The 26,532-nt window shown below is 38.1% G+C and overlaps 1 protein-coding gene across 3 annotated transcripts in view; it reads right to left on the bottom strand.

Annotated features, from left to right (window-relative positions):
- Positions 1 to 816: 816 nt before the first annotated feature.
- Positions 817 to 26,532, bottom strand: part of LOC131312529 (uncharacterized) — a 38,531-nt gene continuing 12,815 nt past the window's right edge. For 2 of the 3 annotated variants that reach the window (XM_058340363.1, XM_058340365.1), the window contains 21 exons: positions 23,140 to 23,521; positions 22,868 to 23,052; positions 22,704 to 22,776; positions 21,767 to 21,923; positions 21,503 to 21,672; positions 21,035 to 21,382; positions 19,972 to 20,139; positions 19,529 to 19,822; positions 19,137 to 19,313; positions 15,517 to 15,780; positions 14,164 to 14,262; positions 13,862 to 14,046; positions 11,389 to 11,724; positions 10,422 to 10,575; positions 10,182 to 10,292; positions 6,454 to 6,621; positions 3,736 to 3,862; positions 2,979 to 3,131; positions 2,785 to 2,897; positions 2,596 to 2,655; positions 817 to 1,683 (listed from right to left, as the gene is read on the bottom strand). In XM_058340363.1, the coding sequence (XP_058196346.1) occupies positions 1,480 to 1,683; positions 2,596 to 2,655; positions 2,785 to 2,897; positions 2,979 to 3,131; positions 3,736 to 3,862; positions 6,454 to 6,621; positions 10,182 to 10,292; positions 10,422 to 10,575; positions 11,389 to 11,724; positions 13,862 to 14,046; positions 14,164 to 14,262; positions 15,517 to 15,780; positions 19,137 to 19,313; positions 19,529 to 19,822; positions 19,972 to 20,139; positions 21,035 to 21,382; positions 21,503 to 21,672; positions 21,767 to 21,923; positions 22,704 to 22,776; positions 22,868 to 23,052; positions 23,140 to 23,521 (3,928 nt within the window). In that variant the 3' untranslated portion in view covers positions 817 to 1,479. The remainder of the gene's footprint in view (positions 1,684 to 2,595; positions 2,656 to 2,784; positions 2,898 to 2,978; positions 3,132 to 3,735; positions 3,863 to 6,453; positions 6,622 to 10,181; positions 10,293 to 10,421; positions 10,576 to 11,388; positions 11,725 to 13,861; positions 14,047 to 14,163; positions 14,263 to 15,516; positions 15,781 to 19,136; positions 19,314 to 19,528; positions 19,823 to 19,971; positions 20,140 to 21,034; positions 21,383 to 21,502; positions 21,673 to 21,766; positions 21,924 to 22,703; positions 22,777 to 22,867; positions 23,053 to 23,139; positions 23,522 to 26,532) is intronic. The other variant, XM_058340364.1, reaches the window with a different exon arrangement.

Below are 26,532 nucleotides of genomic sequence, written 5' to 3'. Positions count from 1 at the left end.
GTCTATTTTGTGTAAAAAAGATTTAGTGCAAAAAAAATTTTGGGCCATATACATATATATCCTAGAATTTTAGGGGCCCTCATTTTTAACATTTTTTGGGAGCCCGAAGCCCTTGCTTCTCCCACCTATGCCATAAGCCGGCTCTGCCAATACCACCCAAGATCTATTAATACAAATGCCACTCAAAAAATTACTATTGGCCACTCTTAAAATTACCAATGTCACCCACAATTATTAACATGTTGGATATATAACTAACTACTGATGTATAATTGCTTTAATTGGCGGGTGGGGCTTCACCCTTAATAATTAGATCGGGTTGGGTATGAATAATAGTAATCTAGCTAACTGGGTTATAAATGGACCCATTAAAAGACCCAAACTATAATACACCCATCCTACCGTACCCATTTGACGCCCCTACTATACTCCCAAGTTCTACGCTTCTCGTTCAGAAAAAGAACATGTATGCCCACCACCATGGCTTCGTCAACTTCCACGTCGCTCAACGCCTTGCTACCTGCAACGCCCACAACTGTAATTGAGAGAGAATCTGAAATTTGTCTGAGTGTCTATTACGGAATCAATCCTAAAATTATCCAATATAGATTTTTCCCTTTTCCCTTTGGAGGCATCGTCTTCTTCAATAAAACGAATCTAAGAGTTTTTTTTTTTTTCCTGGTACTATAGTGATTTTGACAACTTCCCTCCATTAATAATTCTCCTCAGCAGCCATGGAAGATCGAAAAAGGTTGTTACTTTGGAGAATTTTTAAAAGGGTTCGTAGCCATCCCTCGACGATGAAAATTCCACTCATGAAGGGTCAATTTCTCTGCATTCGAATCCATAACATAGTTCAGAGCTAGAAAAATCATTAGTTGCTGCAAGCCCAAGTTTGACAAGTTTGTTTTGGTGGCGAGATTATATAATACCAGGGAATCGCCAGTACCACAAATTTCATGACAATGAGTATCTAATGTTCTGTGGGATTGATTGTCTGGTGGATATGTAATCCCTCTATCAATTGTTGAACTCAAATGCAGGAAATGCAGTTCCATGGGATTTGCAATCCAATCTACCTTGATTCCACCCAATCAAAATGACCCCGAAGCAACATAAGCGTAAAGATAAGAAGTACAAATATAGGTCCAATATTAGCGAATACCAAGTCATCGCGCGAGCATGAACACCATATTCAATGAATATTCGAATGATTAATACCCTCTATGCTGGATTCGATTGTTCCATTTGCAATCTCTGCAGTTTCTTTCCTTTCTCTTTACCTCCCCTTTCCTTTTATCTTCTCTTTCTTCTTTTGCAAGTAATCTCTGTTAACCCTTTCCCTATGCATGTGTTAGACGATACAACTTATTTCATTAGAGACAACCTGGAGGCCAGCTGGTCACATTTCGACCTTCGAGGAGTTCGAGGATAGAGACAAACAACCCGGGATAGTGGAGCTCTGTGAAGCAGATAAACTCAGGATGTTTCAACCTTTTGTTGTTCGAGGCTTTCGAGAATATCAAAAGATTTCTTTAACAGTGATTTTGCCTGCTCATTCTTTTCTGCTTCGTACTGATGGAGAACCTCACTCTTAAACCCTACGTCTGTCCAGTGCACCGGTGGAAGGTCTCTGTACAGCTCAGTCATTTCCAGAAGACACTCTGAAGCAGCTATGTGAACCTGAAATCACCGAAAAGGGCTACACATTAATATTCAGTACAAATTGAAAACACGCAGATACTGCATCACGCTTGATTGATCAAATAATCAAGCATCAATACTTTCCATAGCTGATTACTGACGTTCATGTTCATTTACAGGTATGATGAATAACTATTTTCTGATAAGTTGAAGGTGACTTAAAATGGGTAACATATGTACTCCTTCCGTACAAATTCATTTCTCCACGTTAGGAAATTCAACTCATTAAGAGAACACAAGCGTTAAGCTTTACAAACAAAATCTTTCGAAAATAGCCTTCAATTCAAGTTGGACTTGCCACTTCATTTTGTGAGACAAGGGCAAAAGAACAATATACCTTTGAGTGTGTTCTATAACTTTTCCAAATGGGAAAACAATTTGGGACACAAAAAACAGTTTACACCTAAAATCATTGGAATGGGCTTTGAAAAAGATGGTGGTTAGGGCTGAGGGCCAAAAAAAAAAACAACATAAAAAAGCATAGAATTTCCAGGAGCACAGTATACGTAAGCATCCGTAGAAACATATACTGAGGCCGTTGTTAATAAGAACATCGTCATAAAAAAAAAAAAGAAAACCAAAGAAATAGAGGGAAAATGATAGTCTACCATCATTAGATCCAAGTTCCACTCCATTATACATCCCAAAACTTCGAAGTATACTACACATAAAATGGAAAGATTAAAAAAAATTGTCGTTGCGCATGCAAAAATTTAAAGCATATTGATTGGATATCAGTAGGACATGATTGACACATTTCGTCTCAGAAGTTTATACTCAACATCGTACTAGCCATCAAATTCTTGCAAGACAAATGCCACATGAGAAATTACATATCCAAAGGTATTACTTAATTAACTGAACAAAAAGGGAAAGTGGCATATGGCATACCTGTGCTATCTTGATTGCGTATATGCATTCCACTACCTTAGGTGACGCAGAGTGAAACAACTGGAGAATAGCACAGCGAAAAACTCAGATAAAAAACGGATTCATATCATTTGGAAAAAGAAAAAGAAAGAAAAAAGGATTCATATTTGACAGGGTAAAGCCACAAATAGTCTAGGACCATAACATTACCTCATGAACAAAAGAACATAGAACGGTATGTAGGGATGTTCCCTGAGAGTCATTTCCAATGTTGTGAAGCCTTGAACAAAGTTCTTTTATTAACAAAAACACTGACATTTTGACTGCTCACAACAGTATCACTACGTTAAGAAAAGCAATCTTTAAATGATTCACAAGGAAAGAAAAAGGAAAACAGAAAGTACCTGTCCAAGGAAAACCGGGTGACAGCAGCATTAAGATAACATTCACAAGATTATTTTGCTGTTCAAGAATATGACTTCCGTGCCCCACACAGATGCAGGCTGTGATGCAGTCAATAACCTTAGCATGTGGAATTGAATTATGGTCTTCTTCATCTGCATATGCACACCAGATAGTAATGGTTGGTAAGACAAACTACTAGCAAAGGCCCAAAAAATCTCCCGAATCAAAAGATTCTACAGTACATATCACAATGAAACAGAAACAATAGCGCAGCTGTTCCTTGGTAGTAGGTAACATCCAAGAATAACATTGGAGAGCATGAAAGCATTTAGCCATCCTAAGGTATAATGGCAAACAGTAAACATCGCAGTAATTTCTTGGCTCTTGATAACAGCCGAGAGTAAAAGTTGAAAGCACAAACCCATGACATTAACATGCATGAAATACTCATATCGACAAGGTCATCTTATTTTACATCGACAAAAGCCATTTAAGTGTTCATTTGCTACTTAATACATTGCTTTAAAATTTCGATAGTGTATAGAAATCAAATGTTTACCAAGGAATTTCTAACTCTCTAGATCTGCAAGCAGTCGTATCAGAATTATGTCCATCAGAATCATTACATGAGGGTGTCAATGAGAGTTAGCTTGCTAATAATTTTGAATCCATACCAGTCTCCGAGTGACAGAACATATTAAATAATAGGAAGGCACGATGAGGAACTTGAATGAAAGACTTAAAGCAGGTAACTACCTGCTTTACCAGCATCACTTGCCAATGTTACATGGCCAGACTTAGTAAGAGTGGTTGAATTGCACATATCAAATAATAACGGAAAGACCACACTAAAGAAGTCTGGATTCTTGAAGGCTTTTATAACCTGAAAACAGGGGAAAGGGAGTGAAGTTAAATAAGTTTTGGGAATCCGGACAAGAATTTGTTACACTCGAGTACAATGTAAAATCGGTTTAAAATAAAGTACAACATCAAATGAATGCTCAAAGAGGAAACACAAATGTTAGTGAACGCAAAGTAAATAAGCAATGACCAAAGCAGCTGTGAATGTGTAAAGAACTGAAGGATGTGTTGACATCATCAATCCATTTCATTAAGCGTAGTACATTCTTCATGTTTATAAGTGTTTGCTTTATGTCTAGTGATGGTTAGGTTGCTTCTATAGCCACCATGAGTTTTCTAACCTAATGATTCAGTAAGACAAATACTTTTGTCTACTCTCTGTATTGTCACATGGAATCGAAGCACCAGCCACCAGAATAGATTGTTTGCACTGGCCAATGGCCCCTCCTATCTATCAATCAATCAGGATCAGCACCATCAGCTTCTCAGATCCAATCCTCTTCAGTTTCTTTCTCGATCAGCAACAAAACTCAGTTACACAATCAGCAGTTAACTCTTAACGATGAATCACCATCAGCTCTGATGGCCTTATCTTTGCACTTATTTGCATTTCAGCCTGTGTCTGACTAATGCAGTATTTCACACTGGATATGCGCCAACGAAGTGTCTTTACTTCCTTTTTTCCTGGTAGAAGCTAGCATATCTTAGCTATGATGCGTATGACCTTCCTTTCTAGACTGGAGCATAGTAAGATTTGTGTGCATTCTGTTCTGCACTTTTACCTGATAGTGGCACCTGTTGATGAATGGTAATACATGTGTTTCCTTGGGACACAACATTACTCAGAAAGGGTACATGCGTTATGGTCCATTCACTAAAAAGCTTTATGTGTCTCATCATACTACTTTTCTTGAGCATCTCCCTTAGTTTTCCCTTCCTCTTACAATCCTGCGCTAGTCCTACATCATGTGTGGTGGTCGGATGGTAAATATCAGGAATGCAATCATTTAGTAGGTTGGGCCTCACCAAGACTAGTGGTTCTTTCCAATTTTTTCTTTTCCTTCTAAAACAAATATTTATTTTAGCCATTCTATTCCCGTATTCAGCAAGGAAGGTCTAATTGTTGTTTTAGCTGTTTATAGCAGTAAAACCTATAATAGGGCTCTTTTGACAAACTCTGATAAAGGAAAAATCAGATGAGAAATATCTCAGAAGATCAACTTTCATCAGCAAGAAGTGCAATTAGTAAATCTTCCACAGCCTCTATTACCTCTGGGAGCATGTATTTTGTGAATCATCCGACCTAAGGTCATTGTATCTCTATTCACGCACTCCGTATTGTTAGATTTCTTGGAGGGTTCCAACCTAAAACCAATTGGCAATAGGTGGAGTAACCTCTAGAATTTATTAACCAAGCTTGAGTGGCTTAGATGAGCGATGTCGGACAAATCTAACACGTATTTGCTTTCCAATTTATCTTAGGACTCAAGAATTGGATATCTGATCCTGATCCCTTTAATTTTGGTGGAGATTGGGCCCTCCTAAAATTTTGATTTGAGTACTCAGTATAATTCTCCCTTACTCATAGTTTTTGTTCTTTGTTCGACTCATTTAAAGAGCGAGAGAAGATGAGAAAAACCCTTTAAAATACAGCGATTTGTCCCCCAACATTGCAAATAAATATTTCAAAAGAACTAAGACTTATTTGTTGCAGGGCCGGCATAACATATTTTGGGGCCCGCCCTAGGCCAATTTATAAAAGGGGCCTTCTATTTTTTGTTAAAAAAAATTAAGAACAGTTCTTTGCTGATAATTAGGAGTAAATTAAAATATAAAACGCTACCTTTTTTTTTTTTTTGTAAAAGTCATGTGTATAAAAATATCTTGAGAAAATTTAAATTTATAAATATAAGAACAAATTCAAGGGGGAAATGTAAGCTGTTCAAGAAAAAGAAAAGGCATGTTTCCAGAAAGTAAAAAGTGAGGCTCCTAGGCTCAACTCAGTTGTCGGGACTGTTGTGTGGGAAATTAGTTCCCAGGAAAGGAAAGGAAAATGAAATTTATTTTCCTGTGTGTTCTGTTGACGAGAAATCTTGCAGGAAAACAAAAATTCCTTGCAAGATCCATTTTGCAAGAAAGTGTTTCCTGGAAAGTTGAAGCTGTGGATCCTACAATTTTCCTGGTAATTGAACACACGGAAAATTAAATTACAGGAAAATTGATTTTCCTGTCCTTTCCCATCTTTTCTGTGCAACTGAACGAGGCCCTAAGGTTTGAACCTGGGTGGCTCACTTGGAACCCTCTCATAACTACCACTTGGCTGGATAGCAGGATACAGTAAATGTTGGCCTAACAGTTATATAACATGTTTACCAAAATGGGGCCCCTAGTTTGGGCCTCTAATTGGAGGCCCTAGGCCCTGGCCTCTTGGGCCTTGCCCTGATTTGTTGGTTTGAACAAATAAATGAGATGGACGATAATTGTGAAGTCTAAAAAAATTAACCGTCTAAAAGTATCCTCCGAACGTAACTTTGAAGATGAGAAACAGAAGTTTATTGTGATGAAGGAAAACATACGAAGTATACATTGAAAGAGGCTGTATGGGATATTTACCTGCTCTAGACAGCAAAAAGCTGCTTCACGATATTTCTTGACTTTCTTTGAACATGCAGACACTGTCAGACTTAAAATGGCATTTGGTGTGGCAGGATCAGAAGAGGATATTGCTTCATGGCAAGAGGTACACAGGTCAGCTAAGGCACATAATAGAGCATCCTTTCCCTGCCACAAGATTGACAACAATAGAAATTTAGTGCATTAAATGATAACAAATCTTCACACACAATGCAGAACTGATACGGAGAAACAATGAGAGCACCAGAAGAGGAAACAATGAGAGCACCAGAAGAGGGTTACCTATGTGAATTTGAGTTCTTGAACCACTGATATAGTCACTCACGCTACTCCCTAAATTAACAATTGTACACTTGTGCACATCTAAGCAAGCAATCCCCTAAGTCTCTAACCCATTTGCTACCACGCACCAGTCCATGCCCAATCAACAGATAATTCATTCAAGGCTGAGGGGTGGTGGCTTGAAATTTGAATCCATGACATTAGGTTTTAATTTCTATAAAACGATAACCCACATGAAGAATGATCAAAGGTTCATTTTGTTTTGCATTGGAAATGTTTCAGTTTTGTGGCCTGCCCAAATGAATCAGGAGTTGAATCTCTAAGTTCATGTGCTTCGGTTCAAGCAGTGTATTTCGAGGTGATTAGAATCTGAAACTATGCTATTTCCTTTGTAAAAGTTATAGTGGTACCCCTTCCTAACTACTCTGAAGACGCTCTGACTCAATTTTCTTTTATCAAGTTTGACGTTCAAAAGCTCTCGCACTCACTCCCACTCCCACAGACAAACTTGCTACCTAGATTTTACACCACTTTGGCTATTCCCCAAAAAAAAGTCTCCCTCATCTTTTTTTCCTGAAACACTAAACCCCATTATTGTAACGTGCAACGGGAAACTGTTATTTTTTCTAATCATGTTAATAATGGTATGTATCATGAACGAATTTTAGCATATTTTTTTAAGATTGAATTCTTAATGTATAAAATTTAAGCCCTTAATGAGTTCTCATTTGTGTCCTTTTCTCTTTTCTTCCTTACCTCCAGCCTTCTCCCCCAATGCAAACAGCACCCAACCCTCTACTCGTTCCTCCCACACTGCACATCCAGCACCCTGTTTGTGGTATGTCTCCTCTATGAAAGTTCATGGAGCAAACAAAAATCTACCAGCCCAACCACAAGTTTGCCAAAGCTCTTCACAATCAAGGCAGAGAATGGAGACCGATCATTCCGTGACAGGAATTCGTTCACAACGGAGAAATAATCTGTTATACGTATATAAGTACTTTTTACAAGTCTCCTGCCTTATGTCTATCTATATATGGCCATAATATCAGCTTTTGTAAGGTTTTGATATTTTGGATCGCACCAACTACTAGTCATGGACACTTTATTCTAGTTGCCATAGTTTTGCATGACACGTGTGAAAGCACAGACACGGCATTCCACATCATGTCTTGCATCGTATTTTTTTGGTTGAACAATGGATCAGCCACCATTGTCTTGTTTCGGGAACATCTCACCACCTGGTTTGGACTACGGGCCATGCTTGTTGAATATTTCATAAACTAAGGTGCAATATTTTGTTCCATAGAAGAAAAATAAGTTGCAACTATTTGTTGTAGACCTTAACAGTTTGTGGGTTACTCTTCCTTTTTGCCTTACTCTATATGAGTTGCTCTAGCGTGTGTTGAATAATGAGATTATGCACGGTAGAACTTTTATGTTGTTATTGTTTTAAGTCTATGATAGATACAAACACATAGCACTTTAATATATATTGAAAGTACATTGTTTCTGGATATTTTCAAAATCAATGTGTAGCTGTATGTTCACATGTCATGTCCATAACCTATATTTTGTATTGTGCATGTACTTCTCAGCCCTACAATGATAACTGAGAAGGTGAATTGGAGGACCGGAGGGAGGGGGCTGTCAATGGAAATGGAGGGTGCCGTCAATGGAAATGGAGGGTGCCGGTGGTGGAGTGGAGGTTATGGAGATTGTAAGGAGTGTTTGCAGAAAAGAGGTTGACGGAGGAATTGTAGAGTTGTTGATTGCGATGGAAGGTTCTTCACCTTGGTGATTCCAATCCCTCACTCCTTTACACAGTTTTTCAAAATAAAACTCCCACGATGTTTCGTATCAAATGATTTTAGTCTAACTCTGTGTAGATGACATGGGTATAATGATTCTTTCGCTTATTAAGATTTGGTATAAATGTCTGAATAAACAGAGGGAAAGAGAGATGAAGTGGTGGCTGCGTCGTCGTCGTCGTGACCACTGGAGGTGGAGAAGACAAATGCAGTTTTCCTTTAAAGCTGTCACAGCAGTTTTCTCTCTTAAATGTAATGTCCAGTTACATTTCTGCAGTTTCCCGCGAAGTGTCTAGTGTCGCTTAACAAACATTACAAGGCTCAGTATTTTTTGGTCTAACCCCAGGGGGTACAGTCGAATTTACCTGATTATTCAGTCAAGTTCGCAAGGGACATACTACTTCGAAATATCAGTATCGGTTGCGATGTCGCAGTTTCGGGATGTAAGTCATAGCGCAATGGTATCGGGAACCAGAGACGTGAATTTTTTTTTAAAAATTGCACGACACAGGAAAAAGTGAGATTGCCATCCCTAACCACAACAGCCCATAATGGCCATATTTTTCCCATATGGTAATTTCCTTAATATTGTAATATCGGCCATAATGGGATTCGGTACATTCCGATACCATTACATATCGGCCTAGACTGTTATGTATGACCAATATTTCAAACTTAGTAACTTACTAATGAAAGAGAGGACAATAGGAACCAAATAAAGAGAGGACAATAGGACGTGAAATGTTAATCTTCAGTGAGGAATTGACTGAAATCAAGCGACAGTTGAGGACAACTACAAACAAAGAAAAATAAGTGAAAATCCAGAAATGGGCCACTTGTTGGGTATAGAAATAATGTATACAATGACTAGGGTAGGATATATGGACGGAGCCAAAGATTCGGCATAGAACTGGCAACATCATGTGCTCTTATAATAGTGAAACATGCTCAAGAAAGAGGGAGGCAGGTGTAAAAATTACAAAGGAATAGTTGATACAGCAGCAAGTTTAATTAGACCTAGTCAGGTAAATCAAGCAAAACACAAGGAGTGTACTAGTTTACTACAAAAGTAAACAAGATCGCAACCTACAAAGTCAGTCAAGAGGAGTGAGCCTTTACAAAAAGGTGATTGAAAGTTTGAAACTGAGAGGAAAAAAGTTTTGTTCACGTTGAAGCTAGAAATAATAAAGTTATCCCTCTCTCTTACAGCTTAAGCTTTTGGATAAGTTGGTGGTCAACAATCTAATACGGTATCAGAGTAGGCAATAGATCTTGTGTTGGAACCTCACCACCTACCTAATGTTAAAATATTTACAAATGTTTTGCCCGCTTATGAAGGAGAGCCTGGCTACAAGTGACAGGGCATGTTGAGGCAAGAAATAATAAAGTTATCCCTCTCTCTTACAGCTTAAGCCTTTAGATGAGTCGATGGTTAACAATCTAATAATGCTTAATCAAAAACACTCGTGCATGGAAAGAAGTTATGAGGAAAGTAAGACAAACACCATAATAGGGGTAATTTAACTAGGAGTTTTTGTCACCACCCTTTTAATGACTTGGGCAATACCATCTACGAGACTACTAGTGTAAAAATAAAAAAGAAAGTATTCCTACCTCCCATAAACGACCAGGAAGTTCCTTCATAAGAGATTTGAGCAGAGCATCATGATGTGAAGACAGTGATTCACCCAACACCTGACTAAGCTTACTAATAGCCAGGGCTGACTGGAAGTACAAAATTACAGGATAGAGAAATAAAAGAAAAGGGATCAGAAAAAGAAAACCAAATTAGCAAACAAGACTCTATAGATAGTAAGGTAATCTGTACACAATGAAACACAAAAGGAGGCATACCTTCCTCTTACTTGCCCACGAAGATGACATAATTCCCTCACAAATAAGAACAACAATTTCTCCCATATACAATTGAAGTGTGATCCGTTCACTGCTCATATTTTCTTCCCAAAATTCCGCGAACAAACTAGAAACACTTTTGTCATCCTCAAATCTACATGTAAATTAATTGTTTAGTATTTCTCTTGATAAGATTTTCACAATGAAATATGGAGAAGTTATTCCAAAAGAAAAGAAAAGAAGGGAAAACAATTATTGTAGCAGATTTTTAGTACAACCTATGTACTTTTTAGATTACTACATTTTTTGTTGGATTTTGTTCTGTAGTGGATATAGGATAAAGGTTTTTCGGTAGCTTTCACTTTTAATAACTGTAGCGGATCATTGTATGTCATGATATAGGGACTTAAGAGGATATGGAGTAGCTTGACAACCTACAAAAAATGGCCAGTGTCAGATGTGAATCAGGGGTGCTAAGAACCTTACTATCTGGCATATTTTTTCACAACAGAACAAATCTCAATTTTACCGCAAGAAAAGAACCGAGCCATCCTGCTTATGTGTAAAGTTTAATTGGGTTTAGATGGATTGTACGCTTCGAAAACACAGCATCTTATATCAACTGACAAGTTTAGGTAATATAGTCCATAGCTACAATTTAACCAAGGATTAATTAAATTGCAAAAATGTTCAATGACAACTCCATTCACACAATTTCTCTATCATATATGACAACTAAAATAATGAGCAACATCAACTTTGTATTCTAGAAAATAGGCAGGTGATTGTGGTTTTGTAATTCATCCGATTTACAAGTGAAACCAACCATTCGATAGGTATCAACTCGTAATCAGATCAGTTATTGCAAATGCAGGCATATTAAAGGCCTACGAATCTACAATACATGTATAAGATGATCCAAGCAATACCATTACCATGCAGCACAAATTACGTGTCTTGCTCTAACCTTGAAACGAAAATAACAGGAACAATGATGGCATGATATCCGCTCAATATATCTGAGGCCACGGACGAATAGCTTTTCATCAACATTGCACATGAAATCTGAGCATTTCTGTCACCAGTGTGCAAGGCGGCTGTATCTTCAATTAACTTTTGGGCCTGGGAGATTGCTGCATACTTCAAAACTATAGCACAAGCATTTGCAAAGGCACGTTTAGATAAACCACTTTTCTCCTCCTTAACGACTGGAAACAAAAGCTTCAGCAAGATGCTTGTAAACGGTTTGATATCAACAGCAACCTTTTGAACTAACAAGCCTATAAAGCTTGCTATACCAACCCTGTGACAGCAATAACAAAGATCGAAGAAGAAACAAATCAGTTACGGATCGTATGCACTCATCCACAAAACAAACTAATACTATCATAAGGAGCCCATGTCCTTAACTAACATTTATGCAGTGTTGCAAGTTGCAACCTCTAAACCTCCATAACAAACTAACAGCATAAACAAGCCCATTCATTCAACTACTAGGGAACTACCGTCATGCAACCTCTAAAATGTGATTGCACAGCAGAGTAAAACTTTTTTGGTGTTGCTGTATTACAATACTAAAGTACAAACAAGATAGCAAATACTTTGTGCAAGCTGGGGCCATTTCGCTAAGTTTTTTAATTCTTTCCATCTGTGTCTGTTAACACTGATTCAGTCACACTATTTCTCTTTCCGAAATTGTTCGGTATGCTAGAAAATCGAAAAACATTCATCCCTTCAATCCTAGTATTGGTGGAGAATCAGCAGGAATTCTGCTTCCTATGTGGAATGGACGAACAGTTTGACACCTTTGATCCTGAATTCATTCTGGAAGAAGTTCAAGAATCCAACCAATATTTTCTGTAACTATTTATTGGCTGGTTTTTCTCTTAATTCAGCAAGGACTACTGACTCCAAGATTATGAACTTTACCTACTAGTATATCCTAGAATCTGGACCAAATAAGTACTCCAGACGAGGCTCAAAAAATAAATTTACCTGAAACATGGACACAGGTGACTATTACCCTTTATACCTAAAATGAAACAAAATTGTATCCAAATATGTTCATCCACATTCTCACCTCGGAAATACATAAAATAAAAGAAAAGAATCGCATTGATAATAAACTTGATTACAATGCCTAAAGAGCGCTCACATGAAATGCTACGAGGGGCCAAAAGAATAATAAGCCTATATTCAAGAAAGCTGTAGAAGATCTTGACGGTAAAATAAGAAAGATCCAACTAGATGGTTTGGTCATTCTCATTGTAGAGTGTATAGTCAATGGAAAGAAGTGATCTCATCCATGCCAAAATACCAAGGGGCTAAGGACAAGAAAGATTTAACATTCAGTTATGAGAGATGATACCAATGTTTGAACTTATCATTTGAGTGGAGTATTTCCATGTGTAGCAAACGTGAATCACATTTAAAATGAGAACCCCAATAACAGCTTCCGATAAACATAGAAGAAAATTGAATAGCTAAAACAGAGAGTAGAGAGAATGAAAGAGGCTAATACCGCATTATAAATCATCCTATCTTAGTTGCAAAATATTCTAGCCAGTCAAAATTTGTTAAATTCCTATTATGAGCACAGACACGGATTCGGACACATGCACGACGATTCTCAAAAAATGGGACACATACACAACAGATGGCACAACTAATTTCTTTTCACAGTTATTCCTACGGTACCTACGGTTAACCACTATTAGGTTAGGGGTTCTATCAAACAAGTTAGGGCTTCTATGTATGCATTATCCACGTATGGTATATGCCTTAAGTTTTATATATCAGTTTAGGCCCAATAATTTTGGTTAAAAATATTCGCCCCGAAAAAGCTTTTAAAATTGCCAAAAACCACCCCAACGTGCACGCATGTGTGTCCCCATGTTCCACAAATGTCCCACATAAGAAATGTAAAAATTTAATGGACACGTCCCGTGGCGAGTCCCATACTTAATATGCCATGTACAAAATGAATTTGTAGGTGCATTGGTGCTTCATAGCACAAATGTACAATATGAACTCGTAGATACTTCTTCCTGCTTTCATGATTTTTCAAAACCCGCTCCTCCCAAAAGATAATGGACAAAAAAAAAGCCCCTTGCAACCTCCAAAACCCAAGGCAATCAAATGTAAGCATTATAGCAACCTTAGCCTTTCCCCCATACTTTGGTATTTGATCCCATACCAAAGTAACATAATACAGCTAGTGCCTTGGGACTTCTAGCAACTGCTAGAACGGTGATTTCAAAGGTAGAACAGTAAGCTCATTTGTAGAGCATTTAATGGTTTGCCAAATCCAGGGACACTGGAAAATTCATGCCATGCATCTCTAACAAATGAAATTTCAAGAAAAGCTGTTACCAGAAACACGCTTAATCCCAGTACAGAAGATTCTCTGATTAAGTTGAATAGCAAATATTATAACATACCTAGTGTTCAAGCCTACCCCAGATCGAACCAACTGAGCAAGACAAGGAACCAACAGCTCCAATGACTGTGTATCAACTACATCAATGCAACGGTCAAGGGTTTCCCACATCGGAGAGCTTTTGGCAATTGAAACTCGTAAGTTTTCAAGTTTCTCTGTCTGTATTCCAACATTTGCTGCATGCAACTATAAGAGAAGAAACAAAATTAATGCAATGGCAATCAACAGTTACAGAAGAGAACTAGATGAAGCAACAAACATTCATCACATAATGGTTACTATGGCTCACAAAATCACCCATACCTCAACGTAATTAAGACCTTGGTCTTCGAGGCTCGATAAACTTTCCAGCATGCAACAAACTAGATCAGATAAATGTGGACGGATTGCAATCCCCGCACCCTGAAAATCAAGCCACAAATACCTCAATATAGTCAGAAGAACATATTCACAAGACTAAAAAATTGGATCTGCATCATTGCATATCTAAACCATGAGTAAAGTTGTAACATAGTTCATCAAGGGATTCGTCAACTGCATGGTACTCAGACAAATGGGACACAACACCATATAAAGGCAGCATAGGAAACCAGAAATCAAGTCATGCAATACAAAGATCTATAAAATTTTGAGACAGTGCAGAAATTAAAAAGCATAATACAAACAGTGAAACACTGTAATCTTTAAGCCAAAAAAATTAGGGAAAATAAATGGAAGAGCAAGGGTTTGTGAACAGTACCATTAATAGTGAAACCACAATAGCTTAAAAATGCGATGGTTAAGGTGGTGCTTCATTGCTGGTGGGTGTATTAAGGTTTCAGCAGTAGCAGTTGAGAAGGGGTAACTTACGAATAATAGGGAATATATGAATTTTTAAAGGTGGATTCAGATGGTGTTCATTGAGATCAAATAGGTGCAACTAGAAGCTTGATACACTAAAATCTTAAGAAAGATGCTAAGAGTAATCTCATATTCATCCATCGTTCATCAATACAGCTGGAGGAAGCAACACCATTGGTTTAATGTGCTACTTGCAAACTAGCTTAGATGGAAGAAGTCTATAAGTAGCTGTTAAAGTGATTTGTGATCAATAAGGCTGACCCCTCATTGCTTCTCAGCCATCACAGGGTGGAGAAACAGAAAAGAAGAGGGACAAAAAGGGCTTCCGAAATATACCTACTCCCAAGCTGGAACCACAGAAAAAGGAAGAGAGAGGGAAGGAAACTAAGATTGATTGATGCTCTAAACCAAACAAATTTCAACATTTACGAGGTACAAGGTATTTTAAGGTCCGTCATCTATTCTACCATTTCAGCACACAAAAGAGATGTGGATACATTTAGAAACATATAGATGTATCTGTGCCGAGAATCACAGAGAGGTAAGTACAGAAAACTTCGTGGAAAGATGTGAAAGTATCCTTGAGACTAAGTTAAAGCGAAGAGGGAATCAGCCACCAAAAAAAGTGGAGGTAAAAAAATGCCTACCTAACTTACAAATTAACTTGCATATGAACTCCAAAAAGCAAAGAAGAGGCGAATTGGTACATGGTTAAATTACAAAACTTCAAGAAATCTTTGGAAATCTAAGCTGTTCAATGTCATCTACAGCAGCAAAAAGTTTTATTGCAGTTCTAATATCCAGTAAAATGTCAACCTTTGCAAGTTTCATAACCATTGTGATAGATGCCTTGCGTATGTTGTCAACTTTACTCATAATGCCTTCCGTAAGCAATAAAGGCAAGACCACATCCATTGCTTGTCTTGCTTCTGATGTTTCAGTCAGGGAGATATCGCATAGCCTCAATGTTAATGACGTAATAGCACTACATAACCTGTCGCCAGAATTTCTAACCGTCTCCTTTACATCATCCATAGCACGAAATGCAGCTGTCCATATTTTTTTCAAATGCTTCCCAACCTGTATTACAAGGATCCAAAAAAATGCATGAGTGCTACGGATCAACTATTGTTAAGACCAAGACTCAAAAAATCTATTTCCAGGGTTATTTTGATTAGCACTGAAACATTTAGAAAACAATTCAAAAACACAAGTGAAGTGACAGAAACAATCTGAAATTACATGGAAATGTTCGGAAACACAAATTATAACCTTTCTTACTTATGAAAGCTCAATGGTATGAAATATAATTGAGGTTTATACAAAAAGTGTATATCAAAAAGAAGATGCCAGCTCAACCTAAATTATTGTGTTATGTCAAATGAGTCAATGCAACCAAATGCCAGTTTATACGATTCAAAGAGTGCACAGCACCCCATCAAAACAAGCTGATGCAGCACCATAAGTTAAGAAGGATAAGAGAAAAAAGAATGGAAAAACGGAGAGACGACCATAGAGAGGGTGGAAAAGAGGAAAAGATAAGGGAACCTAGTCTTAAATTGAATCTGAATCAACCAAAATTGAAGTCCTTTTTTTACCGACTGGGTTTCATATGATTATTACAGTGTTCATTGTTTGGATAAGACCAGCAATTTGTCGAGAGACATCACCCCCTTATAACAGTTTGAAGGAAGCATACTTGTATACTTTGTAATCGAACATCATTTGGCTAAAAAGAAAGGACGTTATAAGTCTGTTCATTCCAAGGTTATTAGTGAGATCAGCCAATCTACAGACCACTCATTCTTGTCAATAGACACTCTCAAATCTGAAATCATGACAAGTAACACGTATGGAACTCATTATTACTTGCATGACATTGCACATGGGATCTGCCTGTTTTTACCAACCCGAGGTGACTGATAATTTAAAGCTTATGGTGAAATCATCATCTGCTGTAACACTTGAAGTGCAACCTATAGAGTTGATCTACTTGTGCTTCATCCATCAACCTCTGGATACAAGTATATCCTATCTCCATCCCATTGCGAGTAATGAAGCAATTGTCACATCCTCTTCCCCTTACGAGTCTGTGGACTATGTTTCCTCTTATGCTTGTGTGAGTATTCCTTTCTCAACTGCTCACAGTACCCTAAATGATATTGCCAATGCTCTCCATCAATAGGTTGATCCCAATATTTTGCAGCAACTTTATAGTCTAATGAAATAGTTTATACTGTCATGGACATGTTCTATCCATTCTAGAATATGGACCACGTGGAAGTTTTGCGATGTAAAACCAATTTTCAAAATGGAAGAGACACAAGGAACTTTAGAGCCTCATGGTATGTTTATCCGTATTCGTACAAGGGATGTTATGACATTCACAGGCAATTTTTGTGAATTTCCTAAAGGCAGTGAAGCAATTACATTGTCTCTTGTTGAGGAAGCAGTTTGCCAACCACGTGCCTTGTGGGTTAAGAAGAGCTTCGCCAGCTTGAGCTAAAACTCTTGGAGAGCTCAAGAAGACTTCGTGTCATATGGGTTCAAAAAAGTTCTTCGACAATGTGATCTACACCTCTTGGAGTACTTTTATTTGCCCAACTCTTGTCTATTGCCAACAAGAAATGACGGGAACCATTAAGGCATAGCTTTGTTAAGATACTAATTGTTCCAAAAGTTTAAGCTATTAGGAAATGGTGCATTGAAAGCTACCTAATAACCTCGCTCACGTCCAAATATCGATACTTAAAAAGTAAAACACAACACGAAGGTGATAAGCAGAATGCAAACGGGAACAAATGCAAACATAGAGACTTGAACCCAAAGAACTCTCCCAAATGCTCTCATACCATGTCGAGTTACCAATTGTCCAAAAAGCTTAAGTTGTTAGATATTGGGCCCAACTACGTATATCAAGCTATCCACCATTGATAAGCTACTATTGTTTGACATATTATATTTAATTTTTGGGGTTTTATTTTAATCATTTAAGTGATCATTTTTTCATTTTTTCCATTAAGGTTTCTGTGGTTCCCTATAAATAGGTTGTTTGTATTTTTTTGTGATATTATGTCTTCGGTGTATATTAATTGATCATGGGACCAGTTGCTAAATAGTCCCTCTCTTCTCCCCATTCCTTTCCTCCCCTTCACCCTAACCAAAATTACTAAGAACAATACATTGCAATAATTGCATAAACCAAAATCAGAGGGTCAAATAGGCCAAAAAAAACTGTTCCCTCACCTTGAAGAAACTTATCCACGATCCCCATCATAAGCTCTAGAACTTTAACGAAATGATACCGATAAATTAAAAAATAATAATACATAATATCATTGATAACAGATCTTAGCTATATGTCAACACTCAACACAACTTATCGTTTTGGACGTTTTAGTGCAGTTTATTTGTGGTGGAGAGTCCCAATGAAAAGGCTAAAAGTTCCGGTTGTTGTGGTTATGCTTAGAAAGCTAAATGTTTCAGCCACTGTGATGGGAAAAGAACATGCTTATGAAATGAATGCATGAATACATACAAAGCATCCAAAAACTGAAGCACTTTGAAAGAGGGATGACAAATAAGGTTACAGGCTTACAATTAGCCATGCCACGGGTTTTGAATCCTGTGACCACATATATACCATTAGAATAGTTATGTTACATAACTGCGAAGTGGATGCTCCATAGCATTCCTTTCATGGTAAGAGAGTGATACTGAGTACTGACCTTCACCGAGGACAAGTACTTCAGCTAGATTGTGCATATACTCCACAGAAAGAACCTAAATCACCGCGAACTAAGGCACAAATTATCAATTCAGTGCAAAATGCTGGTGATTCGCAGACTGGTTTTTCATTTTGTGGATTTGTCTCATTATGTGGCGGATTGGTACCTCCCATCCTAGCATAGCAGGTAGAGTACACTTTCATAAACAGTGAACCGTGCAGGTGTAAAACTGTGATGCGCGAGAGTTGAAACCATGTCGCACACACCCTCCAGCAAGTTTGATATTACCAAACTAGGATACTTCTGTGCTTACAACTATCACCTACTTCATATACATATCCAATTGGTGGACAAATCATATAGTACTAAAAATTATAACTCAAAAATCCAAGGACAATATAAAAATATTAATATAACCAAAACCCAATTAAAATACCTTGAACTAATAAAATATACATGCTCTCAAGACACTCTTGATCTCATGAATTTTGAAAAGTGATTTTCTCATGCTCACACTGGCACCTGCCCCCACCAGCTCTATTAGACTAAGGGAAAAACACAGTGATGAGTGCGAACCACAGCCATACATTGGACATTCTGTACTTTCACCTCTCCAAAAAAGCAAAAAATTCAATAAGTAGGTAATTTATGAATAGGAAATTGTGTCACTCTAACAACACACGAAAGATAAAAAACAAGGTTAATAACCTGATCAAACTTGCGTCCTTGGATTATATCCGCAAGAGCGAGACAAGAAGCCTCACGTGAACGCCAAAGCCTTGATCCACATTGTGCTAATAAATCATCAATAATAATGTCCAAATGTTCGTCAATTGTTCTCTTTGAGTCCGCCACCAGTGATTTCCAGATGTGTGCCATTGCATCCTTAAGCAGAGTAGGAAAACAAGCATTAGCAAAGAACATAACAAATAAAGTCCCAAGTTTATGGTTGGTGCTTGAAAAAATATGCTATTTATTTTCTCATGGTATTCCAAAAAAGCGGTGAAAACAAAGCCAAAAGCAGCAAAAAAAAATATCAAAAGCAGTAAATTAATTCCAGATGAAAATGGAAGAGTGTCGGACGTATGCAAGATGTGTACCTGCACATTTTTATCAGGATCATATTGATATCGGACGAGCCTTGGAATCAATAAACGAAGGTGTGGCTGTAACGCATCCCCTGCTTGCTTAGCTATTTTAGAAAACCCAAAAGCAGCACCCCTCTTGGAATTTAGAGATGCCTGATAATTAGCCAAATCCATGAACTTATAGATTAAGTCTGGTTGCCCCATCTCGTTTGCCAAACTGCAGAGCTCCTTGTAAGTGCTAAGTTTCCCACCACTGGCACTTTCACCAATAGAGCCTTCTTGAAAGACCTCAGAGTCTTCTACAAGCTAAATGCAGAAACATCTTTTTAATCCCAATTGCTTTGAATTTAAATTAACTTCTACCATTTTAATTTTCTTTTTTGGGGTCAAACGGAAATTAACTTCTACCATTTTATTTAACTTGATGAGAAAATAATGCATCAAATCTCCCTTACCTTCACAGCTCTTTTCCTTTTTCCAGAACCAGTAAGGGTGCCGACTAGGGCATTTACTAAACTCTTCTTCATAGAAGCATCACCAAATTCATAGACAACACTCAGCCCCTGTGATGCCAGCTCCTGCGTAAGTTCATTTTGCTCACCTAGTAGGTGGGTAAATGCTTCCTGCATTCATGGAACAGAGTTGACAGTTTATATTCCATTAATACTTACTTCAGTACTATCTATATGTAGTAACATCTAAATTGATTACTATCATTTCACATATTAAAAATTAAATGTATCATCCAGGGAGGACAATTCAAATAAAGGTTTACATCTTTGGGATGAATTACATTGCATCCTTGAACACTACATGCATGTGAAACATTTTGAAACTTGCAGCCCGGAAAGGAACCTTGGATAACTAACCAATTGATACATTAGGGTTCCTACCATCTCTTTCATGGAAGCTTATGCTACTTTCATAGGAGAAAGAGAGAATATGATTGGCCTCAGAATGAAATACGCCAATCAAGACAATATAGTTCTGATTCCTTTATCTTCTCATTCAACACTCAAAATGTCCTCCCTAGACATAAAAATAAGATGATTTTCTTTGTGATGACCCCATTCAAATCATCATCCTTGACTTATTTTCTAGTTGTCAACAGGTGGGAAACAAGGTTTACTCCTGAATAGTGAAAGCAGAAGAAGAGATAATGAGCTTAATAGAAGTGAATTTTGCCATTTTCTTGTTGGGTTGCAAGATAAGATAGGAAAGATCTGAAAATTGCTTGTACCAAGTGATTCATTTAGGAAAACTAAGCAAAAAAAAAAAAAAAGGCTGAACAAATGAAAATGTGATGTTCTTGGCTTAGAAATATAGACAACATAATGCTATTGGCAAAACCATAAGAGAGGACACCAATAATTAACTTACTAATCATTACATAGTTGTGCATCAGAAATATTCTTGGTAGAAACAAAAAATAATCAGCAACCAAAGAACTAACTCATTTGCACAAAATATGTACTAAGAAATTGTCTTTCTGAATGTATTACAATACAATTGACAAACCTGGATATCTGGAAGCAATTGTTGGATGCTTGGGTGCTGACCACAATACATTGTTAGTGATAGTAGCCAGACGGTTCCTGCACAACGTTCCTCTTTTTTGCTACTGTATAAAAGGTCGTCAAAAAGCTTTCTCGTAATAGCACTTCTAACCATGACACGGTAACCTTCATTGGTTTCAGGCTCCGTAGAGCTATTTCTTGACAAGGATGTAGACACATCTACCATTAAAAAGTTTGAACTCATCGAAAGGGAAGTATAGTTAGTTTTGAGAATCACGTCAGCAGTCACAGGAACACCGCCCCATAGAAAGGAAAGAGCCTCCCCAGAAGCAAACAAGATGTCCTCAACCTGCAACCCCATTGAGCAGGAAGTGAAAACTTTTTCCATTATTACCACGCATCGAGCTATACAGTATTGTATATATGACAAAAAAAACTTCTGAATAAACCAGAGGTACATTTCGTTTACCTTTGAACGGCAAAGACTGGAAATCAAATCGAGGATGATGTTTAAATCCAAAGAAGATGATTCATTTACAGAAATATGACCCAAAGAGATGACAATTTTCTGGATGGATTTGACATCATCACCAGAGAGGAGTTTGCTCAACTTTTCATGCAAAATTGTCAAGATGGCCCCTGCAGTGCAAACAACAGTTGAATAAGTTGGCCATTACAAGTTCAAAGTTTGAAATGCATGTAAAAAGCACTTTTATGACAACAGCAACTTAACAACTTTCACCAGAACTAGAGTCATGAAGCGGAGGCAGAGGGACACGTAGTCCAATATGACCTAGGGCTTCCATCGCAACAGAAGCTATTGTGGCAGTCTCACAATTAACAACATCAACCAGGCATTTAACTGTAGCCTGAAGCAATGATTCTGAGGTCTGCAAGAAAATGAATATTAGCTCATTAAAAAATAAGTTTGGATCCAGAATGAAAGGTATAATGTACCAAAGATTGCATTTGGTCCAAGCACTGAGAAAATTACACAAAAGACCGAAACAATTTAAACAGTGGTCCAGTACAAAGAATTCAGTTCTCATCGAAGCTATGCAAAATCACATAAGCATGTTTACTACCAGACCAGAGCACTTCTTAACGCTCACTTGCATCATTTACCAGACATTGGTTTAACTTTAAGTAGTAAATTATAGGTCAGAGGCATCAAATATGAAGGGAAAACAGCATTGAAGACAAGTGTTGGATGACAATGCCGAGAATAATAGGTCAACAAGCCCAATCAGCCTAGGAAATAATACAGTGATAACAAGGATAGGGGCACAAAAGAGGAGGTAGCAATGGACACGCCAAACCTGTGATAACTTGGTTCAAGAAGCCGCCTGATTACTTTGATAAGCAAACATTCTGTTATCACGACAGGTAGCAGATCATGTGTTTAAACGCCCCTGATAAGGTCATAACTGTAAGACTTGTAAGGGTTTGGCCCACTTATGGAGGAGAGTTTGCCCACATGTGAGGCGGCGTGTTAACAACAAAGTTACCCCTATCTTTAATAGGTTTTTAATGAGATGCTGGGTATTCAAACAACAGAAAATTTGAGTTTAATATGCTCCCTAACTAATTATGATACCATCCCCTGGGTAATGTAGATGCTGCAAACATAAAATACAAGTGTACCAAACACAGTGCCAAATGCTACTTACAATATGTGTCCTTTTCATGCAGTCAGCAGCAACATATCCTAGTGCACATAACAGTCCATGCTGTGTTTCAAACCTAAAGAATGTCAAGATCAACCTTGCTGTAAGATATACTATAGTAGTCGCATCAGAGTAGCTTGCAAAAATTGTGGGGAATATGTACAAACCTCAACTTCTGTGATCCAGCAACTGGAGAAATTAGTTCGCCAATAAGATCTGGCAAAGCAGAGATAGAAAGAGCGCCAGAAGCAATTCCAAGTAAACGTGCTACAGATTCACGAGTATCAATGTCCATGTGACTCAGCAATTGCTTTAACCACGAAATTTTTGTGGCATAGCGTGATGCTATCATCTGAAGACAAAAAAGGATTCGTCAAAAGATGAACAAAGTAGACAGTAAAAATTAAACAAGAAAGTAATAGAATCCAAAAAAAACAACCTCTGGAAAATGAGATCCAACAGTGATTAGTGCCTTGGAGGCATTTGAATGTAACTCAACAGAGCCTTCATATGCCATAGCATGTTCTAGCAGTGAACACATTTTTTCTACAGAAGGCCAATACTCCACAAGTCCGTCTCCTCTCCTGTATAGTTCCACATCTGCCTCGAAGCACTTCAACAAAAATGTGATCATGGCCATGTATGTTTTCGAAGGGAAAAGAAGCTTTGCTTCCCTCATTTCATTGGAATCTAGCAAGGATGGCATCCGACTAACAATATAATCTAGCATATCTCCAAGTTTCGGGTACTGAAGATTGTTACGGTCATCAGCAGCTCCCCTTTGACCTTTACCAGGAAACAACCCTTCGAGTGCCATTTCCCTTTCAATTTTTCAAAACAATTCAGTGATCGTGCCCAAAAGAAAACAACAAAATTGATAAATAAACCAACATAACCGAATTTAGGTTGCTTCATTAACAAAATAACATTTGAACAACGTCAAATGTGAATTTCATATCACAAAAGATATACATCTGACTTTATTTCTCATAGCGGAATATATTGGAAGTACTATCTAAACTTAGTAAATGTCATCACCATAGAATCGGTCTAAGAGCACATAGCTTGCGCTGCAATTGGGTTACATTCTCTGTGGTTCTACAACTCCCAAGAGCATGGAAACTTAAAAACAATACCGAAATGCATGAAGCAAAGGACTGTTTTGTAGGAAGTATTAGGCCTTGTCAATAGCGTTTACACCATAGCCAATGCCAGCAACAATGACAAAATCTCTTTAGTTGTTCTTCTAGTGATGCTTCAATTTTAATCAGTGCAAGGAACTACATTACCAAGCCCCAGCGAATTCAAGCATTCTGATTCATGTGGACCGATGCCCATAGCCAGAGAACAATTCAAACAAATCGATGAATGTGTCCAGGCCAAGCAAGGAATAAGCGCTAGCAGATGAGATTGGACCTATAGACTAGGCACCAAAGGAAGAAGCTGCACACGAATCTGCTGTTGGTAACTGAATATTCTGTCAATTTGATATTTTGAACAGCAAAGGAATTTCAAGCTGCAGTCCTTGAATCAGAGGGGATTGATCTTTGGCTGAATCCCTACCCATGTGAATGGAGACATGTGACTGTATCACATCTTCCCATTGAGGATGACACTAGTACTTTATGCCATCCAAATCAGATCAGCTTGATTTGCTTCAAGACAGTGTCCAGACTAATGATACATCTCAGGAAAACTGAAATGATCCCAAGAGGAGATGTTCCGCATATTTAAAGCTCTGGCTGACTTTCTGGACTTTAGATCCCTTCGTTTCACTTATGTAATCACCAATTTGGTTCCTCCTTCATGTCCATGGCAGTGTGGTGGATGGGTAGCCAAGCGCTTTGGGAAGTGGCTGGCAGGTTGGATTGGGTAGCACCTTTCTAAAGAAGGCAAAGTCTGCCTTAATAAAGAGCACCTTGGCTAACTTACCCATCAATTTCTTGACCCTTTTAACCATTCCAGCTTCGAAGGAATGAAGACTAGAAAAGCTTGTGACAACCTCTCTGTGGGGTGGATTTGCAGAGGAATTTATCGCTGACCTGGTCAACTGGAAACAGTTGCTCCCCAATAGAAGATGGTGGTTCAGGAATCTTCCATTTCAGAAAGTTCAACCTGGCAATTTTAGGATGTCGCTTTCGCATTTGGAGGAGGAAAATCATCTTTGGAGAATGGCAGTTGATTGCAAGTAACCAGTTTTGCAAACTAGTTGCAAATCGAAGGAAGTTTGGTGTTCCTATGGCATGGGTTTGTGCATAGATGTTGGGAACCAGTGGAAGGTTTTGCCAACAAATGTGGTTTGAGGTGGGTTAGGGCTGTAGTAGTATATAATGTTCTGTCATAATTGTTGGAGTTTGTCCCACATCGATTAATTATCTCCTCCACAACTAGTATATGAGCCTGGGCGGTCTCTCCACTCCTTGCCAATTGGTTTGGAGTTGGATGCCTTAACATGGTATCAGAGCTAGGATTTCGGAGAATTTGTTCCCCCTTATTTGTGCCATAAGTGCACCGTTGTTTGTTGTGATCCTAGTGTTATGGATTGTTTGTTTACCTCTCCACGTGTGAGTCGGGGGTCGCACTTGCAGGGGAGTATTGGAGTTTGTCCCACATCGATTAATTATCTCCTCCAAAACTAGTATATGAGCCTGGGCAGCCTCTCCACTCCTTGCCAATTGGTTTGGAGTTAGATGCTTTAACAATAATAAATGGTGACAAGACATACCAGTGACCCTCCCCGACCACCTAAAAAACATGCAGTAGTAGCAGATTTTTTTTAGGGTTTTAGAGACTTGATAACTGGGAGCTTGAGTATATGATATCGGGTTATCCTCATCTTTGTTGGTTAGAATTTCTCCGTAACCGAGAGCTGGAGGAGCTCTTCCATTCTCTTTACAAAGGTAGAATTTTACAAACAGTATGAACAAGATGGAGGGAAGAATGGGGAGGGATCTTTCTATGTGAAGTCCTACTTTTAATCAGTGCAGGGCCTACATCCTCCTTTCCAATGCTATTTGGAAATGTGGAGTTCTATGGAAGTGGCTCTTTTGTGTAGAAAGCTGCTTTAGACTCCATCCTCAACAGGCACAACCTCATGAAGCGGGGTTTGGACTACCCAACAAATGTTTTTTGTGCCATGACGCGAAAGAGACTATTGATCACCTGCGAGGGAATTGTGTTGCTTTCACCTGTCCATCTTTAACATATCCAATCGGTCATGGAAAATTTGGTTGACCTTATGAGAAGTTAGAAGGGGGCCTGCAGGTTGGAAAGGAAGAAGAAAGCTAGGAAGCTGGCTCCTTTGTGTCTTATATGAAGACATATAGTAATGGGATTCAGAAACTTCAATTGTCAGTTTTGATAGTTTCCAATTTTTTTGTAAAAAATATTCGTGTGAATCCTCTTTCGGTTTTGTTGGTTTTAAGGGGGAGCTCAACCTTCAACTTGAGCACTTTTTTTCATCAATAAAGAGCTGTGAAGGTTCATTTTTCTGAAGGTTTTGCCCCTTCTGGCACTCTCTTCCATGCATACTTGTAAAAGAAAACAAGGGCTTGTCTCCCATCCAACTTGTAGCTCTAATGGGCAGATGAAAAGAAAAGCTAAACATTTTGGGACTGCCGACTCTGGTACTAATGCATGTTTACACAGGAGCTATGAAGCAAATGATTTTCATGACTACGTTTTCCTCATTTATTGATTCAAGGATATAAGCAACTCAAAGCACTACATTGAAGTTACCAGAGCAATGACAAAAACTATGAACGAATAAATGCTACGTGCTAGGATACATACACGGGACAAAGACAGCACTTCCCAAAAAATGGGGACTAGG

Source organism: Rhododendron vialii, chromosome 13a (genome assembly GCF_030253575.1).
Source record: "Rhododendron vialii isolate Sample 1 chromosome 13a, ASM3025357v1".
NCBI classification, from domain to species: domain Eukaryota; kingdom Viridiplantae; phylum Streptophyta; class Magnoliopsida; order Ericales; family Ericaceae; genus Rhododendron; species Rhododendron vialii.
Note: the sequence above shows the minus strand (reverse complement) of the source record. Positions and strands in the feature narration are given on the sequence as shown.